We start from the raw sequence: 22,936 nt of genomic DNA on the forward strand, positions 1-22,936 counted from the left end.
TAATTTTAACTTGATGTATGAATATTCACAAAACCATATTATTAGAAAATATATCACATAACACTAATAATAAACCGTAAAAACAGAGTGTATATAAAATATATATATTGCGTATTTCCTAATAAAATATGTTGAGAAAGTTTTATTTGTCTTTATTTTTTCATATATACTCTATTACAATATTATTGTTAAGCAACATGATAGCAAGTAATGTAAAATACTTCATATATATTAGTTACATGAAGTTTGTGGGGCAGTTATCTTTAGGCTCTATTAATTTAAAAACTAACCTGGCGGTACCTTAACCAGACACTTTATTTCACTAAAAACGAATATTTCTTGTAACGACACTCTCTGTCCACAAGGTGGAACACTACTGTAATTAGACATAGTAGTACATTTTTCTAGCCTATGCCACTTGGCCATTGTGTCCGATTTTTGCGTATTGGCCACTAGGGGGCAGTTTATTACATATAGACATACAAAATATGTAATTGATGTAATGCAAAAAAATAAAAAACAAGACAGTTGCAACTAAATTGTAGTCATCTTAATCATAGTAGAGGATTAATAAAATCTGTGTAAGTAATTTAGGTTCTTTCAATAAGTGTTGGTTCTTTTTTGGTTCAATACATTTATCTTTAACACTTAAATACTTTGCATTGTGTTAGCACTAAGCGAGCAGTCTTTTTCCCCCTTATTTTATTTTATTGGAACAGCATATCAGAACATACAAATATGTCTTAAACATCATTCAACATAACTGCCAAGAGAGCAGTAGTTACATAATAAAATAACATACATGCATAAAGAACATAAATGTACACTTAAGTTAACAATACATAAAATAAAAAGACATACATAAATAAATAAAAGCATTAAGATGTTAGCTTTAGATTAAAGTCGAGGTACCACACTATATTGGGCGATGTTACGGGGTCACAAAATAATCATGCCTCATCAAATTTTGGAACTGTGGTCCAAAATGTTGTTGCTGTAATGTTACTTCACCCCCTTTGTAGCTTCTGTATTAAGAACTGCTTGAGGCCAAAGGTTGGTCAGATGGCATGCGACTAAATTGCACCTAAGAACACATGACACGGGCCAGGAATAACCCCACCCTCAGCGTCGCACAAACACACACTCCAAACCCTCCGGCAGGGGTGAACAATCGTGCATGTTTGAAAATTACATTGTGCAACAGGTGGTGCTATTGAACAAAAAGGTAGACAAAGTATATGCAGAGAGCGAGTGCTGCAGCACGGTAGCAGCAGCAAAACGTTTGGACCTGTGAACATGCTCAGAAGCGCAGGCAGGCACGGCATCCATGGATCATGTTCATCCTTTCAACTCTCAATCACTTTTGAGTGCTCGACTTGTCCTCTCTCTCTAGAGGGCAGCTGCCCGCCACGGAGTGGGACAGGTGGCGTGGCCTGCAGAACAGTCCCAGCCAATAAAAATAACTGTAGGGCTCCATGATGTCACCCGTGAGCAAATCATAGCTACGGAGAACCAAATAAATCATATATATATATTTTACGTTCATACTTGCATAGCATCGTCAGCTCTAATAGACAGCGTGGCCCAATTAGTCACGGGATTCATCATTGGCATGTTGAGCGACGCAGCTGAACTGTCACATAGTGTGTGAGGCTCTCGCACTAGTTTTCAGTCTCCATGTATTTAAAAACTTTAATAGTGTCACAACAGGGTAGGTATAAGGGCAAATAATAACGCCACATAAAAATGCTGTTGGGTTGTATAATTATTCAATAGAAACATTAAATTCCCCTTGTGGGTATGATATTTAGTCAGCCTCCACCAAGCCATACAGAAAAAGCCAAGAGTAAAGAGTCTCTGTTGCTAAATGACATCTTTCTAAAATGAGATAATCTGCATTGTTTTTACAGAAAATAAGATAATCTGCATTGTTTTTACCGAGAATTGCCGTCATTTTTTGTACAATTGTGCCGTTTTCGCTACATCTGCCCACCGGCGATTGCATTGAGCGGAGTGGTCAGACCACTATGGCCACTCGCATCCTCAGCCAGTTGCCAGAGAGCGCGTGCAAACTAAAGCCGGAGTCTGATCTCACTTCCATACCGAGCATTCTGAGGCCACAACACCATGCTGCCCATGCGGAACCCGATCTGTCGTAAATCTTGCCTCTTTGACCATGTGACATGCCGAATTTGTGATTTCACCCTCCGTCAACCCCCACCTTCGATCCCGCGCCACACGGCGCGCAAATGTCAGGCAGAAGGGCGACAATTCCGCATGTCTCAGTTGCTCTTTCGGTGCATGTCGTCCATGCGCCTGAATAATTTTCCCCCTGGGCCCGTGTAGCCATGATATCCTGGTGTGCGTTTGTGTGAATTTGTGATTGTGTGCGTGCATAACTGGAGCGACCCATCTCCGCTTTGGCGGTGGGACACTTGCAGTAAGAGGATGTCAGGAATGTGGCACTTGTCAGCCTCCCCGACGATGCTGTTAATTCACATTCTGTCCGTTTCAAAGTGTTAGCCTTTAATAAACTGCAAGCGTTCAGGCTATTTAACTCTGACTGGGAGTCTCATCGGTGTGTTTAGCATCACTTGAATCCTTTTCCTCACAAAGCTCGCAATAAAATCCTTACTGGATTATTGTCTAATTAGCTTCTTAATATGACGGAATTTCACTTAAGCTGTCGAATTGGATGTTGGTAGAAGACGTCTAAGTGCAGACATAAAACTCCCTGTGATAACAAGTGACAAGCATATAGCAGCAGCTAGCTAACGTTGGGCGAGAGTTAGCATAAATACTGAACTGGTTGATCACTTCTTCTCTTTGTGTTGGAAGTAACCACGATACTTTTCATAAATGATGTGTCAGGCAGACATAAAACAAATGACAAATACATAGCAGCTAGCTAACTTTGGGCGAGAGTTAGCATGGTGTGGAAGTAACCAGGACAGTTGTAAAAAATTATGTGTTAGGCCGCAGACAGTTGTGTCAATATCCTGTTTCAATGTGAAAGACACAGCGAATGTTCTGTTAGTTTTTTTTTTTTTTTTTTTGCAGTAATTTTGCAAGATATTTTATAGACACTCCCTCGGTCTTCTTTTATAATTATTGCTGCTTTAGCCATATTGCCCTGAACACGACATATTGTACTTCTTTACTGAAACTTCCCAATGTCCTTCCTGTCAGTCTATGTGCACAATGGGGAAGTTGTCTTGGGAAGAAAATACCCGGACACTTGCACATCACCGAGGATTTATCACCAACATTTGTGTACGGCCATGAGAGAGGCCAGACCTGTCCATATGTGGTGGCCCTGCATGTGTGTGTGTGTGCGCGTGTTTCCGATGACACTGCGGAGATGATTTTGAGCAGCTGAAAAGAGTTTGTGTGGAAGCGCGCAGCTGTACATCTCTGTCTTGGACATATATATACACACACACACACACACACACACACACACACACGCACGCACGCACGCACGCACACACACACACACTCTCACACACAAGCAGCAGTGGAATCCCAAGGTCTGACCCCCTTGAGACTAAGCCAGACTGAGACCTTAATAAAGGCCTTGTTGTTTCAGGGGCTCGGCTGGTCGGTTTCGAGTTTGGGTCCCTGCAAACTCATCTGTACTTTGCACTCGCCATTAATCTTATTTTTACTTTGGATTTGCAGTATTCTTATAATGCTTATAAAGTCTCTGCATTTTACACAGTCGGGTATTTCTAGTATAAACTATTGACAGCGATGTCGTAATGAAAATGAAGTTCTAAATAAAAACGGGTTGCAGTTAGTGTGTCAGCTAGCCAGCCAATGGGAGCGTTTGCTCGTTCAAACTACTTTTACGAGGGGCGGGGTATGGATGGGTCACAGGGAGTGATGTAACCTCTGTTTATTTTCGGCATATACGTGTAAATGTAGACACACGCAAAAGCAAGCAAGCAAGCACACTCTCAGGCAAATTATTGAACGTAGTGTTCTGATATAACAAATGATAAAATGACCTCATCAGTTAAGCAGAAAATGGCATGCAATGATCAATTAAGAGTAAAAAATGTTTTAATTGGTTTGATAATTTCTATTTGACATTTGATTAGGCCTTTTTGGCACACATATTTGGACCAATATATCGCTGTGACCTTTCTACCTGCCTTCTATATTTGTGGCATTCTTGGCACAGTATCTAGTTGAATCCAGTTAATTTAATCCATAACCCCATGACCTAAGCAAAATTGTGGGCGTGGCTTAGACAGTATGAGAACAAGCAACCATTTTGGATAGTCTCGATCTTTTTGGCATCCATTGAACTGTTCAACTGAAAGCCTTCTGGTCCAGACATGATTCTGCTGGTAAGAACGAGGTCAGAAAGTGGCAGTGAGAAGTCCGCCCCTTGCCATGAAGACTATTAGTGGCATCTCTTGCCTTCCGTCAGCTGCAGCTGTTGATCACACTGGTGCAAGACTGAACGCTTTAGTATTGCATCACTCCCCCTGAATTTGGCGATATTTTCCTCACATCACGCTAAAGCGGGGCAAACCTAAGCTGCACAGCAAAACGGTATTCAACTGCAGAGCTTGTCCTGCTGCCTTAGTGCGGTGAAAACCCGCCGCCAGCTATTCATACAATGCACGTCGCCAGCATAGCGAGAAGTTGGTCATGTTCTGCGGCGCGGAGGACGCAAGTAGGAGGGGGACGACGTAACTTCCCAAGGAAGCTTGTCCACTGGCATACATCAGAGACATTCCACCTCATTTGACACTCGTCCATGGAATTCTGCACATTTTGCACACTGTCCTCCAGGGCATTCCGAAGTGCCCGTCAAATAGACTGGCGTCGCCAAATAGCAGTTAAAACAAGAGAGTTGGGCCACCAATAAAGCTGCCTTTTCTAATTTAAAAAAAAAATTAATAATAATAAACTGCGGCTTGCTTTCTTCATATGAGGATTTTTATAATTGAGCAATACATTTTTAATTCATGTACAAAATATGCCATACGTCTACTAATTGGTAATAATTGAAGTATAGATTTGCGCTAGCTGACTTTCTCCTCCATGTTGGTACAGTACGAGCAGTGTATGCAACCTATAGTTGACACCTATGTGTGGTTCTGTGAGCACACTAAATACTTGAGATGGCTCAAAGGTTTACTTGGCAACCAATGGCTGTTTTAAGAGCATGGATACACTTTTGGCTGGCCACAGAACACAAAGGGAAATAAAGCGCTTGATCCACACAATCAGCAGCTCATTGAGTGATGAGTAATTGACCAGCGAGCAGCTAAGATGAATTGTTTGATTAAATAATGTAAAATACCAGCTGTCCTTTCTGATTAGGTGTTTTTTGGGGTTATTTAAATGTACATGAAGATTTTAGACTGATTAAAAAAAAAAACATCTTTATTATTTTTTTCTAGCATATCATGTTTTTGAGTTATCAATTTTCTTTTTCAGTTTGACTGGTAAAAGCTTGCGCAATACGTATTTTACCACGTGTCATTTATAGCTACGACATTTCCGAAAAGAATGGCACCTGTTGTGAATTTAATATAATTCCCAAATACTCAATATATTACTAGATTACATATATTATTGTCATTTTATGAAAACCTGATGCGCTAAGGAAAAAAATGAGGGCACCTTCGGAATCGGTGCGTATAAAAAAAAAAAAAAAATCCAAAAACTTGTGTCTCTCTCATCCAAAAAATATGGAGTGAAACAATAGTGTAATTTGCACATGGGATTTCACACTTGGCATTCCAGTCCATTTTCAAAATGAACAGAAGGTATTCGGAATGCAATGGGATCAGTGTTGGTGGTTGGTTGGTGGTCCGCAAAGTGGGAGGAGTTGGCGCAGAGATGTACAGGACAGTCCTACTTACCCTCATCGTCCAACACATTTTGCCGCTGCAGCTGTTGTGGCGCCCGCGCACACCCGCACGCATTTGCGCACACTTAAGTGTGCTCCTTGAGCGGCGGCGACCGCATGTCCATTCAGGCTGCCGCTCTCTTCTCCGCCGCCGTCTTCTCGGGTTGCCTCTCCAGCCTGCACATACACAAACACACAGACACACACAACGCACACAAAGTGGAATGTTGTCGCCGTCTTGCTGGGAAAAGTGGCATTCAGCAGAAGAGTGAAGAAGACTGCGCTGGTTTACCATGAGCTGTTTGGATGTTATGTACCCAGCCTATGGACATTACGCCTCGTACGCAACCAGCGCTCCTGCTTTCATCAACACGCTACAGGTAGAAAAAAAAAATCATTTTATTATCATAATTATTATTAGTAGTAGTAGTAGCAGCAGTAGTAGTCGTATACAAAAGGGATGAGCTGTCCAGAAAATTCATGAATGAATGTGTTATCTCAATTGTATTCTCAGCTTGGAGTGTAGTCTGGATAAAAAAAATTTAATCCCCCACACTTTTCAAGTTTCAAGTCATGCTTTGCAGGTTGAGTTGCAAAAATGTTAGTTGCATAAATGTACTTTGGAGGTAATACTAATCATGAAAAGAAATATCTATGTGTAACACTATAGTACTTTGTGCATACCTGTAAACTCATATAAATTACTATATATATATATATATATATATATATATATATATGCCTGGTGTTTAGCCTCACTAGTAGCCAGCGGAAGCTCGTTAATTACTAGCTGGTGCGGCGGCGCAAGTCAGTAGCCCCTAGCTTGCCATAAATGCTATGTAGAATTGACTTCAGCGCAAGCAAAAATTTCTGGTTTACTTTTCACTGTTTGATGTGACACAAAATGCACATTTTGTCTAGCAAACTGCAATGTGAAATTGATAGCTAACATTCAACATCCAGTGTCCGACTTTACAACACACAGTTGGTCTATAACTCTCGAAATGGATATCTATGACACCTGTCCCATCTCTTCTCATTGTTGTCAGACTCCCAGTGGTGTGAGTAGCACCTCACCTCCGTGCCGGGATTTTATGGACACTCCCAGACGTCCCGAGGGAATGTCCGCCGTTCAGGGCAGCGTCGGCGGACCGCCGACCTCGTCGTCTTCGGCCGCTTCATCTTCTTCTTCCGCTTCCTCCTCATCTTCCTCCTACACGTCGGCAGCCCCGCGGCCCGACGAGGGCCCCAAGAACAAGCAAGATGGCCCTGACGCTGAGTACCTGAATTCGCGTTGCGTGCTTTTCACTTACTACCAGGGGGACATCAGCAGCGTGGTGGACGAGCACTTCTCTCGAGCTCTCAGTTCCTATATGGACGGCGAGGGAAAGCGGCGCGTTGCGGAGCAACAGGTCGCTGGTACTCCAGGTACGGTGGACCTTTGGATTATACATGAATTTAAAATGATAATTTACAAGTCAATTTCAGTTCCTATAAATAAATTCCTAGATAGTAGATTCTTATGTCGATTCACATTTTTGAGGAACATTAAAAACTTCTAAAGGCTATTTTATGCTGGTCATGATGGCTTTCTGACCTTATTTTGTCTTCACGCATAATGTCAATATGACCTAGCAGCCTCACAGATGCTACATTTGAAAGGTGGCAGATTCGCCTGCATGGCATCTTTTTGGACCACACAGGATGAGTATCAGACAGGTGTTATTTGGAACTATTCTCAGTATGAGAGGTCAGAGGTAATGAGGTTCACGCGAGCTGTGTAAATTCAAGGGTGGCCTCAGGGTAACGTGGTGGAAAGTCAAGACTGATCACAGCTGGAGAATTAAATTATTTTTCCCCTCGAAGAAAGTTCCAGAGTCAAGTAGTTGCCATCCTCGAACCTATATATTTTATATTACATATATTTTAGATTATATTTACGTATATTTTATCATATTTTTTTTATATATTGTATCTTTTTTTTTTTCCTGGCTAAAAATTAAAGCTCATTTCACTTGCGTCTCAAAGTGCCGCACCTTTAAAACATCCAAATGATATTTAAAGTCGCACTCGCCATTGCATCGCTGGTCAGCCCACCTGCATGCAGCCTTTCGGACCACGCTTTTGTGATGCGTCATGTCAGTACAACGCACGTCCTGCCTCACAACAGATGCTATGTTTGTCCACGGCGCTCAGCACACAGCCCCGTGGCGGGCGTATCCTCCTTCAAAGACATCACCCCCCCCTCTCCCCCCACAATGGCCGCTGTCAGATTTATACGCCATGTGATAGGACACTACCCTTCGCAGCGCCACGCCGTATCTCTTTTCCAGAGGAATATCTAAATATAAAAGTCTACTGCTGAAAACGTATAATGGCCCGCTAACATTCTGTCAAGGGCGAGGTGGAGCAGGACGAGGAGGGGTGAGAGGGCGCAAAAAAAAACAAAACCAACAACAACAGGTGGGGGTGCAGGGCACTGAAGAGTGGGGCAGCCGGCGCTCGCATAGGGTCACTGTTGTGCGTCCATGAGTGTCTTTTAAGACCTTCATGAGGGCCGAGTTGACATGATAGTGCGAGATGTCACCGTGGACGGTGATTTAAGACTCTCTGGGCTGACTCTAGGTCACGCCGTCTGCCTTATATAGATGGCGCTCTGGGATATAGGCGCCCTCGCAAGCTACATGTGCTTGTGTTTATTTCTGTGTCTTGTTGGAGCTAGCGCAGTGTGACAGTATGATCCAATGGGGAAGATATCTGGGCAAGAGAGCTAAGCCGTCATGTGACTGCCATCTACAATTCGCCACGCACCCGCTTCTCTTTCTAAACCTCGTTTCCACCAGGCGCTACAGTTCAGTTTGGTACATGGCTATTTTTTGCGTTTCTGACGGAGTTCAAACAGAAGCACTTTTTCCATGGGCCGCACTCAATTTATGAAAAAAATAGGATGCAATGACAATTGACAAATGAAGTGACATTTGTGCAAGTGCTGGATGTCCATCTAATTGGCATTCTCTCCATCAGACACGCCTTCACCGAGCACCCGACGGAGTTTCCCTCCATCCTTCTGGGATAGTAACTACTCGTCACCTCAAAGCCGAGCACACTGCGAGACGGCGGCTCCTTCCTATTCCATGGACCCCTATGCATCAGGGCTACACCCGGGCCTCCCCCACCCGCACTCTCACCCGCACGCTCACCCCCACCCTCACCCGGCAGAGAGCTGGGGCTACACCCAGGCTCAGGCCTACGGGCCCCCGAGGCCTCTCCACGAACTGTACTCACCTTCCACTTTGGAGCCCCACTATGGGCCCCTGCTCATGCCCACTGTTCGGCCGGCCCACCTGCCCACCCATTACGAAGTAAGCAAGCTGGAGCCCACGGCCACCTGGCCCGGCCTGCTACCTCCGGGGGACGTCGGCCAGACACTGGCCCTCAACATGGATGCAGGTAAATGAAAACATGCTGGAGGGAACTACAATTTTTCATCTCCAACTCACTCTCACATGTTTTATTATTATCGAGGAACAACATTTATTCGATCTGCATATCATTTCAAATCCATAAAATAGATGTCAGGCCTACTCGCATCGTATAGGGCAATATATAAAATATTTCTGTCATCTAGTGGTGATGGGTTGTATTACAACTCAAACAACCACGACACAATTGTAATACACAACCCGTGAATTCACTTTTTAAATTTTATTTTACATTTTTCCTTTTGAAAAATTCAAAAACGATCGCAACCCTACTGAATGCGCCAGTCAACACTTGTTAAAAAGCACGTTTAGCTGAAATAGGTTCCATGACAACGGGCGCTCTGTTGTTTCCTTAATCACTATTATGCTTTCTCAGGCCTGCAGCAACACAAGAAAGGCAAGGAGCTCTACTGGTTCTAACGAAGCCCACATTCACATTGACCACAGCCAATTAGTCCCTGGACCTTCTCGGCTATTGAACAAGCGTGTCCCCTTTATCCCATGCACACACAAACACACACAACTGGCCTCCACTGACAGCCTGGCTCCTGGTGGATGCGAGTGCACCATGGAGATAACGCATAATCTGGACCGCTTTCGCCATGTCCCTCTCCGGAGGCAGACCCTGGCATAGGGAGACGCCATGTTGGACCCAGAAAAACAGACTTTCGTTGATCAAGGGATGGACTTGGGGTGTGGGTGGGTGAGGGGGGTTGTTCCAATGTGCCTGGTTATCTCCATTTCAAGCTTTTGGTTTGCCATTCGCCAAAATTTCATTTGAGAAGATGGGGATTTTTACTTTGTTACTGACGAGATGGTGTTTCTATTTATTGGTGTTTTATTTGAATTGTTTGCTATATAGGCCAGTGCTTCTGCTAGGATTGTGATTGGGTTTCTTGCTTTGTTCCAAAGAGATGTCACACAAGTGACGACACAGGATTTTTTTTGTGGCCATTGTGATCATTTAAGGGAGAGGTCACAACAATTTTTTTTAAAGGTGTTCTTTGGATTTGTCGCATTTAATTCTCCCTTGTTTCAATCAGGAGCCTCTCTTTTCTTTTGTGCGTGTTATTTCTTTCTCCATTTATTTTGTGCCCAAAAAGATTGTGATGTCAATAAATATTTTTATGGTAAAGCAGAACATTAAGTAATTGATCAATTAAGAAATTTCAATGAGCTGTTGCCATCATCCTTCAATTAAAAAAAAAATAACTAAAAGACTAACAAAAATGTGCACCCCCCAACTTCAAGTTAATGTTTGAGCATAAAAATGGTCACTTCAAACAATAGTTGTTGCCTAAATTGTCCTTGAAAATCTTTTGTCGCACTCCCAACAGAAAAGCGGCATGGGTAGATGCTCGCCTCCTGACTCCATTTTGAATTCCTGTTCGCATTCACACTTTGTCACCTATAAAGTGGCAACGAGCGCCGAATGCCAACTATGCAGAACCGGAGACGACGCCGAGCATGCCAACTATGTGCCCAATGTTGTTGTGTTATTGATCCGATAATCAGATTATGCCCGTCTGGGCCACTGTCACAATTTAGCGGCTGCTATGTGTGAATCCTCCCCTGCTCGCAAGCATGCATTAGGACGCAGCCAACTATGTGATTGGCTCTAAGCTGGGCAAATACATACGGTAATGAAATTAAACGAGTTAGTCATCACAGGCCAAGCATTTTTAGTGCCTTTTTACACTTGACACTAAGTTTGAGGTTTGTACATTTCACACTGGATCCGCTGGGATGTATTTTGCTGTTGCTATGCGGACATAATTATTCTCAGGTTGTAATCATAAACACAACATGGCATTCATAACAATTATGCTTATTACGCAATCCACAGAAAGTTAAAGAAGGGTAAAAAAGATTTTGATTGAGATTGCTTTACAAATTCAACCGCTTATCCAATGTTGAACGGGTTTCAGTGCAACTACACTGCTCTCTGTTGATCAATTTGTAACATTGCAATGATGACGCACCGAGCAAAAATACAATCAAAATCATAAAAAATAAAATATTCGAGAAACAACACGACTTCTATAATTTAGAAGGTAAGAAAATACAACAAAGCCGGTTTAATTTGTGGTTTTCAATTCAAGGCAGAAGGATTGCATAATTATCACAACCTTGCAACTTGAATCCCACAAAGTTAATGTTTCATTTTCACAGTAACAAACCAGTTCTCATGACTGTCATGTGGAAGTGAGAAGTAGAAAAATGATGAGGGTCAAGAAAAATGTACACTACTGAGAATATGTTGGGGAAGTTTTAGAATCCTGCGACATTCTACATTGATCATAACAGTTTACAGTAAATGTTTTTTTAAACAAAACAAGAGCTACAGTGTTGTACTTCACCCAAATCAACATCCCATCTTCCTTTCCCACACAGATACAAATATAAACAAAAATATAAAATTAAATATTAACAGCATTTTTTTACTTGGGATGCCTTAAATTGAAATGTTAACCGCATTTACCAAAACTGAAAGTGAAAAAAAAAACAGTTAGGAGTCATAGTTCACTGTAATGACCAAAAAATCTGCTGACTTTCTAATAATCTACCCTAGATTCCCAAAAGAATTGCATCACAACGACCAGTCATGTTTCATTTCCCCATTTCAATGATTGATTTTTATAGGCTGCTGACAGCCACCTGACTGGACACACCGCAGGTCATATAAAGAGTGAGCTATATAAGAAAATGTCCTGATGGCTAAGTTCCTGGTTACGCTGCAGTTATCGACACAAAAACACACACAGAGGCAGGTAAGCAGCTCCAAAAGCCCACACCCATACAGTGCTTTGACCTAACATCGACGTTTAGTACAGCAACTTAAAAAAAATATATATATTTTTTATTTTTCTGTATTTTTTTTTATTTCACGTCAGACAAGATGAAACTGCTTCTGCTTTCTGCTGCCTTTTTGGCTGTGGCCAGCTGTGCAAGCATCTCCCTGGAGGATCTGGAGTTCCACGCATGGAAGCTCAAGTTTGGTGAGGCACTATTTGTCTTTACATAGCATCCAGCTACCTAAATACAAACCAAATCCAAAAATAAACTTGCCTGACACACACATCAGAATCGGAAACGTTAACTCTTCTTGTTCTGATCGGTAGGGAAGTCCTACAGTTCTCCATCAAAAGAATCTGAACGCAAGGAGATCTGGCTAAACAATCGCAAACTGGTGCTCATGCACAACATGCTAGCCGAGGAGGGCATCAAGTCCTACCGTCTCGGCATGACCTTCTTCGCGGATCTGGTCAGGGAAACTCGCTAGCTGCTTCAAACGCAAATTCTTACGACTAATTTCGAAGACCGCTAAGAGTGTTTTTCCCAATCAGGAAAACAAAGAGTACAGGCAGTTGGTTTCCAAGGGGTGCCTGCTGCACTTCAACACTTCTAACCCTCGGGACGGTTCTACCTTCCTGCCGTCGTTCCACGAAGCTGAGCTGCCACACACCGTGGACTGGAGAGACAAGGGATACGTCACCGATGTCAAGGATCAGAAGCAGTGTGGCTCTTGTTGGGCTTTCAGCACAGTACGTAAAGTGTCAGTCGCCTCCTAGATTCCCTTCTGACTATTAAAATTATTCCTGCCTTTGTTCAGACAGGATCTTTGGAGGGTCAGACCTTCAGAAAAACGGGCAAGTTGGTGTCTCTGAGCGAGCAGCAGTTGGTGGACTGCTCTGGTGACTTTGGCAACATGGGCTGCATGGGAGGCCTTATGGATGACGCCTTTCAGTACATCCAGAAAAACGGAGGAATCGACACCGAGGAGTCTTATCCTTACGAGGCTGAGGTAAGCTGAAAGCCTTCAGGTCATTCGCGCAAAGAAGCTACATTTAGCCAGTATCAGAGATATTCAATGAGTCCTGACCGGTCTACGGTGGCCATCGGGAATTTGGGCAGATTCACGAACGGCCAGTCAAAATGTTTAAGCATCAACGTCTTTTGTCACCTCACCAAAATAGGATGGAAAGTGCCGCTATGACCCAGCCAACATCGGTGCCACCTGCACGGGTTACGTCGACGTGAAAAAAGGAGACGAACGCGCCCTGAAGGAGGCAGTGGCTACGGTCGGACCTGTGTCGGTTGCCATTGATGCTTCGCATGTTTCCTTCCAGCTTTACAAATCAGGTGACGGACATTAATGTGATCCCAGCGATACGTACAAAATACTTTGATCTGAGACTCTCTTTGCATTTGCTGACAGGCGTCTACGATGAGCCACAGTGCAGCACCTCTGAGTTGGACCATGGAGTGCTGGCTGTAGGTTACGGCACGGACAATGGACAAGACTACTGGCTGGTCAAGAACAGGTAAACTACTTGACAAGGTTATTGTTATTCAAGCCCTCATGTATGTAGTTTATTTATATTGTGAATGGCTAAATGTTTTCTAGCTGGGGTCTAGAGTGGGGAGACAAGGGCTACATCATGATGAGTAGGAACAAACGCAACCAGTGTGGAATCACGACTGCAGCAAGCTACCCCTTAGTGTGAACACGTTTGGAGGTAAAAAAAAATGAAAACAATTCCAAAATACTCACAATTTGCCATTTAATAATGTTTTGTTTTTTGGATTCTCAGGGAAGGAGCCACAGGAGAAGGAAAAATCATGACGGACAATATTTGATTTAATAACAAATTTGTACTTTGTATATTCTGACCTTTTTTTCCCATTTTTATATTCAATTACCAATATCAAAGTGATTTTAAGATACCCCCCCCATCTTCATCACAAAACTTTGCCTATCTTCAAATTTGTATAAAAGAATCTGACTTGTTGAACAGGTTAAGATCTTATTCTGGTATCACTCATCTGTGCTCTATTAAGTTTCCACAAATAAAACCGCAAAGCCTGAAAGGATTCATCTCATTTGTCAAGGCCAATCGAGTTTGAGTGCTTTTCATTTTACGACCTGCTATGAAACTCGACTGCATGACGTTGAGAACAAAGAAACACACATTTTTCAAAGTGCTGAAATGAAAAAGATTATCTACATGACACCGAGGAGGCTAAGTTCCATCTTACACTGTGGGCTTTACAAGCAGCCCCTCCTAACTCTGCCCCTAGTTGTCATGATAACAAGATTTATTCTCCTGTTGGCACACTCCATGAATTTAAGCGTTGCAATTGAAAAAAAGGTTTCACTTCAGTGAGTGTTTAACATGGATGAAAAAAAAACAGCGAGTTGGGGTCATTCATAAAAATTCAAGTGACTTAAGTGCTGACCTCATCACCATTTTACAAGCAGTCTGTTAGGCATTGAAGAAGGATAGTCAGTGACCTCATTATTTTTAAAACTACATTTTAGCTCCATCAATTCATGTAATAAACGATTACTCTCGCTAGATGGCGCCACTTGACTGCTGAAAAGCAGTTTAACATCTTCGACTGGTTTCTTTTAATTAAAGTGCAAAGTCAGATGTTTTGCTTTGATTATATAAATTATTTTATTAAATCAATCAATCACTCAATCAATCAATCAATTACTGACTGAACGACCGTTATCATCAAATTAAATTGTGACAAATAGATGGCGCCCTCTGCTGGACAAGACTTGGCATTTTTACTGCTGCTGTCACCTCGCTGGACAGTGCAATAATAAATCAAGTGAAAAAAAGGCGTTCTACATCTCCAGTGCTATACTTCAAATGATGAAGTTCAGCGGAAAATCACCAATTTTTGAGGAAATATGAGGAAAAGCTTACATTTTGCTTTGACTTTGGAAGCATATTTTTTGTCGGAATGAGGAACTGTACTACTGCAGGTTTATTCAAATTTGAGGTTATATTCTTCCCCCTGCTGTTTTCCATTTCTATTCAGGTGCATGAACAAGTAAAATCCCGCTGTGGCATCGATCGTCTATCAATCCCATCCCTCCTTGCTTGATCTCTCCATCCTGTTCCTTTATCCAAGCTATACATCTCATGAACAGTACACCTGCTTATTAAGTGTAGGAGGCACAATCTGAGAAAATAACAAAAAGAGGAAAAATCAGCCAATTACACCCCGACAAAGCATATTGCATGTCATTGTGTTGGGAATTCACGCTTGATTGACTGAAAGGCTTCTACCGAGCGCTGGCGAACAACATGCGGGGAGATGCCGGGGCCGACTCCGCCTGATGGATTGAATCACGAGCGCTCCAAACAAACAGATGCACACAAACACACGTCCAGTTCAAAGTACAAACACACTCTCTGGTGAGCTTTTAACAGTGCAAAGGTGTGCAATCACATTAGTATGCATAGAAAGGAGAAAACCTTGCATACTGATTTTCACACTAAATATAAACAGTGTGCTCTAGTAGTGGGAGGAAGATGAAGAGGGAGCAGAAACTATCCTGTAAGAGAAACCCACACTCCTACTTGCATCCTTTTATAGTATCGCTTCACTCGATGGAGTTGTATAGAAAAACAGATGGATTGGGAAAGAAAAGGAAAAAAAAAAAAAGTCCACGGGGACAAAGGCGTGTTATGTTAATGGGGTGACTCTACGACAGATGTTAGTTTTAGTTCTGTGATGTGTTGCTTGCTCTGCTTTGATTCCAGCGAGATTCACATCTTCAAAGTTGTTTGTTCATTCTTCATTTTATTACTTTGAGTATGAAAGGCACAGATTATTCATAAAAAGATCCAGTTATTTGCGTGACACCCTTTGCGTGATCAATGTCAGTAAAATGCACGCTGAAAACTAGAGTAGTGCTTGATGTGGGGCCCAAAGCGCCTTATCGCTAAAACAATCCGTGTTTGGAGAAACACCGTTTCGCTGCTCTGTAAGAACAACTCCGACTGCTATTATTTAAAATAAAAATAAAAACAGAACTGTAGTCCTCAAGCATAACAACCCGAACTAGGAAGCAGGCGGAAATTATATGTCACTATTTGCCACAATATAACAGAACTCCACTTCTATATAAATGAACAACCGTTCAAAAACAAAATAGCACATTTTCAATTTTCTTAGCCACCAAGTATGACACTCTCAAGGCACTTACATTTGTTGACGAATCAGTTTCGCAGTCCTCATTGAACCAAATTGGGCTCCATGCGTGGTAATCACCTGTGGCCGTAACTCCATATTTCAAGTCTGTGAAATGCATTTTTCGTTTTCTTCTTGGGTATCTTGTGCTGAATCCGCACCGAGCCTTTCCAAATTCGTCGGTTTATTTCACTCATTTTGATAGCGCGTGCATTTAATATAAATGTCAAGCGACCGAGACAATTAACTTGACACGCGTCAAGAGTCAGTCAGAGGATTAGACAGATGTAACAGAGAATCCGGTCATCTTTCAAAATAATATTTTTTTTTAAGTCGCGCAATGAAAACCCGGAAGTGCTGTAAAAAAATCTTTGTGCGGCCGCTCCTGTAAAAGACACTCACATTTATTGCTTATTAATATTTATTGCCTATATTGACATATACAATTGATAGTGTATTGAAAATGAGTCTTATCATTATCTGCAACACTGTACTTTGTGTTTTGTATCACCAGGCCAACGACATGACCCCTCCTTGTACAGAATTATTTGCCTTGCATGCACCTTGTTACCTCCTGGCTTCCCTCCATTGCTTGACCCATTTTCTCACCTCCCGCTGCCATCGATAGCAGGAGCTAATAAGGCAATTAAAGCCTAATTAAAGGAGTCTTCAGATGATGTTACTTATTTCTTTCTCTCCCTCTACACGGACCAGTGCAACAACATTGAGAGGAAAAAATATATCATGAAAGATTTGAAGGTTTCTTCTTCATTGTCTCTCACCGCAAGGTTGCTGGTCATGTGTGTTTATCTAAGCGGCCCACTCGTCGTCCAGAATCAAAGCGCTCGGTACATGATGTCAGACGGGGTTACCGAGCTGCTCAGCATCCTGAATCAAAGTTCCGGATTAAAAGGGAAGATAAAGGTGGCTGTGCAAGTCAGATCATTTATTTAGGAGATAGATTTCTCTATGGATTTATGTATGTCGTCGTGTACCATCGCAACGTGTTGTTTGTACACTGAAACAAAATCTTTGGCCCTAAATTAAAAGGCCTTTAGAATGCATTAGCCTTGTGGTAATTACGAGAAACTCGATTCGGAGGAAGACGACGGCCAAACTGGATGACTTAAGCTGCAATGCTGGTAAATGGACTGAGAGTTAATTTAGTGAGCCGGAGGGTGAAACGGCCGTTGCTGAATGGGGACGGACGCGCTTCCATTTGCGATCTCGATACCCTCACTTTGCTTTTCAAGCCTTTCAATTAGATTGCTATTGCTCGATTATTACGCTTAGTCACCGTCAAAGCTCTTTCTTTTTTTTTTTTTCACAAGTCAGATGATTAGATGTTTTTAAGGGTAACCATAAGAAACCGCTCTTTTGGGTCCATTTGGTGATGAGGCTCAGTTTTAGGCAAGATTTTTTTTTGTTTAGTACTTGGTGTGTATTTGAAGTTAAGATCCAAATGTGTGAGTGTGTTCGTGACTGTGCGTAGAGTGGGCGTGCATCGTGATGGCGCTGCCGTGACTCCCATCCTCTGGGTGCCAGATGGAGATGGAGCGAGCATCTATGTCCAACTCCTCTTGACATGTCTTCACACAAAGATCTCAAACTACCCTAATTCCATTTTTCATTTTTACAAATCACTCACAAGTGAGACTGGTCGTTTGACTTAATGACCCTGAGTTTGACAAAATGTCAAATGATCAAACTTCTCCAGGATAGACTCCAATTTAGCCAGGACCCTGAACAGAATTAATGTTTTATGATGTAACTCGTTACTATGGTAACACTAGTGGCCCTGTGATTAACACGGTAGATTGTTGGAAAGAATGTTCATATTGCGAAATGTCAGCACTAAGCCGGCTAAGTGCTAACAGGCCGCCAAAGAAATAGCAGATGCCGTACAAATTGTTAACATCAAGCGAAGCTTTAAGAAATGACGCGCTCATAAATCTGGGAATCGACTTTCTGGGACATTCCCATTAACCACAAAAACAGCCACAAAACATTTACTAATCAATCTTTCATGCTTGTATACAAACATGAATTAGACTCTTTTTTGCACCCCCCCTGGTGATAAGTAGTCACTGAGAATTGCCTCGTTATTTTACAATCACTCCTTCATCACCTGGCATTTATGTGTCTGCTCCAATCCTGCTGAGTAGGTATTAGCTTGTTCCTCATTACTTTATAATTGCTGACTTTTTGTGCCCCCTCAACAAGAAATGAAAAATGCTGAGTAAGTCGCTTAAGCGTGGATTAAGTGTCACTCCGTGAAGTCCGATAGCCTGCCTTCTTACGGCTCTGTTTTAGCTCACAATCAAGTCGCATACTATATGTGTCGTGACTTGCTACATGCTTGGCATAGCTAAATCGCTTATTATTCTGTATCAGGGCAAGGAACTTATTCATTTTAATCATATTTGCGCCTACTTGACCGAGCATGCAGAGGGCACTACTGATTGCTAACAAGCAGGACGGCTATTAGCTGGTGGTCAGTGCTAGCTAGTTTTCTGGTAGCTTGAATCCTACTCAACATTTTAATTACCACCGTGACCATGATATGAAGCTAAACCATTTTTTTCTTTTTTTATCTTTAGAATTTAAACTATTCCTATGGGAAATTCTAAAGATTTTGTCGGTTCTCAACCCTGCTCTGTCTTTGCTAATAAAGCCAAGTCAATAATTCATGTATGCATACTACATTCCAATTTATTTATTTGTAAATCAGGATGCGATGACGCAAACTTCCAGGCCAGCCCGGTGTGCGCTGCAAAGGCCAATCAAGCGATCACCCAAAAGGGATAAATTACCATATTCACAGTAACAAAATGGCTGCCTTAATTGCAGCTGTGTTGTTCACACCTCCTCATCACCATTTTCCTCTCCGCCAACAGCCCTTTTTTGTTATTCTTTTGCATTTCACTTCATTCCTACTCCAATCAGTCATCAGATGGCTATTGTGTGGATGCGGGAGGGGGTGTGAGAGCTTGCAGGGCTCAAACGAGGGCTGTCATCGTCGTAGCGCTGCACACAATGAGAATATCAGACCGGCACACTTGGCTTGTCAGTCTTTCTATTTTGTCGCTCAAACGGTCCCCATCGTGACAATTCTGTTTGTTTCTCAACATCTTTTGTGCAAAAGTTCATCTCCATTTTTCAGACGGCTCGCTTGTCACTTTACAGTCCCTAAATTGTTCATCTGTGAGCCAAGGAAACATAATAGTAACTTCAATGGCTGGCTTCACCCTCCAAGACAGCTCTGATAGTCCCATTATGCATTTATCATCGTAACTTTTAAATGATCAATTTCTTAGCTGAATGTCAAAATGACTTTTCGTGGTTAAATGATTGCATTTTTCTAGTAAGAGTCAAGCAATTTGCGAATTTTTAAAAATTGCTATTTTATATTATGGGGATGTAATTAAAGGAAAATTTAGCAAATTGTGTCAGAAAAGTTCCAGGACTGGATTCAACAAAAATTTACGTATTTCAAGCAGTCACACATCCTACTGTGACTCAGCCTCCTACGTTTTCTGCCGTCATTACAAACAATCTCAGAGCGACTGCGCCCTGTCGCCATTTGCCGTCTTCCATTGTTGCTCATAGTTTGTCTTCCCTCGTTTGCATTGCGCCAACGATGTGATGGCATCAGTCACGCTTGTGGGAAGAAGGAAGCTGTGAGCGCAAGAAGGGAAGGAAGGAGCTTGTAAAAGAGTCCCAGGTGGCTTACACAGTTGCGCATCGGAGATAAACTGAGGTCTTGACTGCTGTACGCCGGAATTTCCATACACCCGGAATACTCAACGCCAACCTGCTGCGAGGAGCAGCAGGAGGTTTTCTCTGTCAGCTTAAACCGATCCATCCCATTGCTCAATAATTTAAATTTATATTTACTTTTAAATTGGACATGGCTCATAGAACAGCAAATAGGTGAGTTTTGCAGAAAACAGAAAATAAAGAAAATTTGCAAATGCTGACTCGTGAATACATGTTGTTTTTAATAACAGAACAATTTGTTCACATAAGCATGAGGGAGTTTCAGCACATATTAAAGCTTTTTTTCCTCAAATTGTCATTAGCTAACGCTCAAATACGGATTTCTATGGTGCAAGGACAGCGCTAAACACACTAACCCTGCTTGCCTCATAAACAATAAGCGATTCAACGTGCCTTGTTCCCACTGACAATTTAATAGTGTGATAAATTCAGTTAGGAAGATGTGATTTTTAAAAAGAAAAAAAAAACAGCCCGAGGATATTTACAGCGCGCCGCAGCGACGCGACTTATTATTATGTATTGCAGATAGATCTAGTGGAAAACAACAACAAACATGCCGTAGCCTTTTTAAAATATGAGGCTGAATTAACAGTGGTGCACTTTGTTGTGCTCAGATTGTGAAGCCTGCATTAAAAAAAAAAATCCCTCTTAATTAATAATGCTTGATGGGGCTTCTGGTGGCAAGCTAAAGGCTCATTAGCAGACGCTAACTAGTCCCTGGTAGGATGTTCCTCTCTGATAAAGAATAGACTAATTGGCTTATTACATTCACAGGCAAAGCTCACCAGCGACCCGCACGCTGACCTCGTTTAAGGAGGTCACTGTTTAGAATACGTATTGGCAAACTGAGGTCACGCTGTGGGAGGTTTGTCGCATAATGCCCGGCCTGATTCGAATAGTGTGTCGTGGGCAATGGAAAGGTCTCAAAGCAAAATGACATCTGGAGTAAGTTGTGAGCTAAATAAAGGCAAAAAGAACAAAAAATGACAGCGAGGTGTGGCTGACCCGAAAGAAAGTCTTTGACGGGGGCCCACGTGGCGGGCGGCAGAGGTGCAGGACTGTGACACCAGAACTGAGCGCGGTGTCATCCATCACCGTGGCAACCCGGGCTGTCAGCGCCGCAAGCTAGGGGGATGTGGCGGCGTTGCCGGGGCAGATGGAAAGGGAGGATGAGACCCAGTACCTCCTTCAGCGCCAGTCTGAGGCAGGGAGGTGGGATGGAGGCCAGGATGAGCACACGACACACACACACATACAAGGTAAAATAGAGGCTAAAATGTGTGTTGACCTCTGACCTTCACTGTCTCTGTGTCCACTCCGCAGACAAAACTGTCTGGAGGAAGAAGTGCAGCACATCCATCATCGCAACCCTCACGACTCTGCTGACAACCAAAGTCTGGATCGAATGCATGGGTGGAAAAGAGAGAGAGACAGAAAGTGAGAGAGAGAGTGTGGGTGACTTTCTCAATATTTCAAACATTCAGAAAAAAAAAGGACCACAGAGGTTTGCCAGTGAATTAACTAAACACACTTATCATCAAGTATTGTAAGACCAAATAAGCAAGGGGTAGCATCCCCCTCAATTAAATTATATCTGTGATTCAACAGTTCATAAAAAGCTGTTGCGGTTAAGCCCAAGTCCCTCAGGTGCAACTATTTTTTTTTGTCTCCTTCTCCCGAGTAATTACTTTTTGTTTAACTCCAAATAAACAACACAGCGCAACATTCAATTACTCCCGTGTCAGATGTGCTTGCGTCACACAAACGGGAACGTAACACTTCATTTCATTTAAACGCGCTAAGTCAGTCGCTGTTAGATTGCAAGGGGGAGATTAAAATGTAACTCGGTTTGTAGTCTGCATGGGAAAAGGCAATCATCTCAGCGGAGAGCAATGCTGTGATATCACAAATTTCTTACAATCAAGTATTTTGCATTGAACAATTTACCCCAAAAAGTTACTGCATTTACTTAATTAACTAAAATGTTTGGTGCCTTTTTTTTTGCAACCCTGCAGAACGCTTAAGAGTAAAAAATTTTTTAAAAAGGAGTTTGGAAGTTAATCAGTGTGCAAAAGTAGGTGGCTAGCCCTGTGGAGAGCCTCCCAGCAACATCTAATGATAGACTCATCAGCTCTTCTGCAACACTGCTTGTTCCAGCACATTTTAAACTGCGAGCAGCGACACTTTTTTTTTTGCATACAAATATGCAAATATGTTTTGAAGTCCCTGTGACACACTTTGAAATGCAGGGACTGTTCAATTCCACCATTTAGCATACTTGAGTTATTTGGCCAGAACATATTGGAGCACATGTTGCCAATAGACACAGAGAAATACTTGACAGTCCATTAAAGCTCTTCACAAATTCAACAGGCTCCATTAGTGCAACACCAGGCTCAAGGCGATTCATGTTTTTGTCTTTCTGGAAATTTCTCAAGGAGGCCAGGCGACGGTACTGATTGGTAGCCCACTAAATACAACAGGGGTGAGCAATTTTATTCCCTAAAGGGCCACGAGAAAATCTGGAATGATGGTTCAGGACCATGTTACATAGTGTGTGTGTGTGTGTGTGCGCGTGCGTGTGCGTGTGCGTGCGTGCGTGCGTGCGTACGTACGTACGTGTATATATATATATATATATATATATATATATATATATATATATATATATATATATATATATATATATATATATATATATATGTATTTGTTTTTTGCAATGACTATTTGAATCCACACTTAATAAAAATTGCATGCAAGGCAAACAGAGTATGGGACAAATGACATAATGAGTTTGATTGATTGGTCC

At 42.2% G+C, this 22,936-nt stretch overlaps 2 protein-coding genes and 1 long non-coding RNA gene across 4 annotated transcripts; 2 read left to right on the top strand and 1 right to left on the bottom strand.

Annotated features, from left to right (window-relative positions):
- Positions 1-717: 717 nt before the first annotated feature.
- On the bottom strand, positions 718-16,609 carry LOC147045183 (uncharacterized). Of its 2 annotated transcripts, XR_015068340.1 has the most exons (5): positions 16,364-16,609; positions 6,950-7,311; positions 6,165-6,246; positions 5,886-6,049; positions 718-1,433 (listed from the first exon to the last, which is right to left on the bottom strand). It is a non-coding gene; the product is annotated as an uncharacterized LOC147045183 (long non-coding RNA). The 2 variants fall into 2 exon arrangements; XR_015068339.1 differs by lacking the exon at positions 718-1,433 and having other exon boundaries at positions 5,412-6,049.
- On the top strand, positions 6,166-9,774 carry vgll2b (vestigial-like family member 2b). Its single transcript, XM_085932103.1, has 4 exons — positions 6,166-6,252; positions 6,922-7,300; positions 8,897-9,322; positions 9,731-9,774. The coding sequence occupies exons 1-4, from the start codon at positions 6,166-6,168 to the stop codon at positions 9,772-9,774; spliced, it is 936 nt and encodes a 311-aa protein (XP_085788229.1).
- On the top strand, positions 12,078-14,226 carry ctsl.1 (cathepsin L.1). The gene is made up of 9 exons (XM_085931296.1): positions 12,078-12,125; positions 12,249-12,353; positions 12,477-12,619; positions 12,702-12,899; positions 12,968-13,159; positions 13,332-13,497; positions 13,574-13,679; positions 13,763-13,874; positions 13,950-14,226. The coding sequence occupies exons 2-8, from the start codon at positions 12,254-12,256 to the stop codon at positions 13,860-13,862; spliced, it is 1,005 nt and encodes a 334-aa protein (XP_085787422.1). The 5' UTR covers positions 12,078-12,125; positions 12,249-12,253; the 3' UTR covers positions 13,863-13,874; positions 13,950-14,226.
- Positions 16,610-22,936: the final 6,327 nt, after the last annotated feature.

This window comes from Syngnathus leptorhynchus, chromosome 15, assembly GCF_054491065.1.
Source record: "Syngnathus leptorhynchus isolate UIUO chromosome 15, UIUO_Slep, whole genome shotgun sequence".
NCBI classification, from domain to species: Eukaryota; Metazoa; Chordata; class Actinopteri; order Syngnathiformes; family Syngnathidae; genus Syngnathus; species Syngnathus leptorhynchus.

Bases quoted from the DNA above. Each gene is read 5' to 3' on its own strand.
- ctsl.1 (XM_085931296.1), top strand. From the start codon at position 12,254: ATGAAACTGCTTCTGCTTTCTGCTGCCTTTTTGGCTGTGGCCAGCTGT. The intron at 12,354-12,476 runs GTGAGGCACTAT...TCTGATCGGTAG, and splicing joins CGCATGGAAGCTCAAGTTTG to GGAAGTCCTACAGTTCTCCA. The intron at 13,160-13,331 runs GTAAGCTGAAAG...TCACCAAAATAG, and splicing joins CTTATCCTTACGAGGCTGAG to GATGGAAAGTGCCGCTATGA.
- vgll2b (XM_085932103.1), top strand. From the start codon at position 6,166: ATGAGCTGTTTGGATGTTATGTACCCAGCCTATGGACATTACGCCTCG. The intron at 7,301-8,896 runs GTACGGTGGACC...TCTCTCCATCAG, and splicing joins ACAGGTCGCTGGTACTCCAG to ACACGCCTTCACCGAGCACC. The intron at 9,323-9,730 runs GTAAATGAAAAC...ATGCTTTCTCAG, and splicing joins GGCCCTCAACATGGATGCAG to GCCTGCAGCAACACAAGAAA.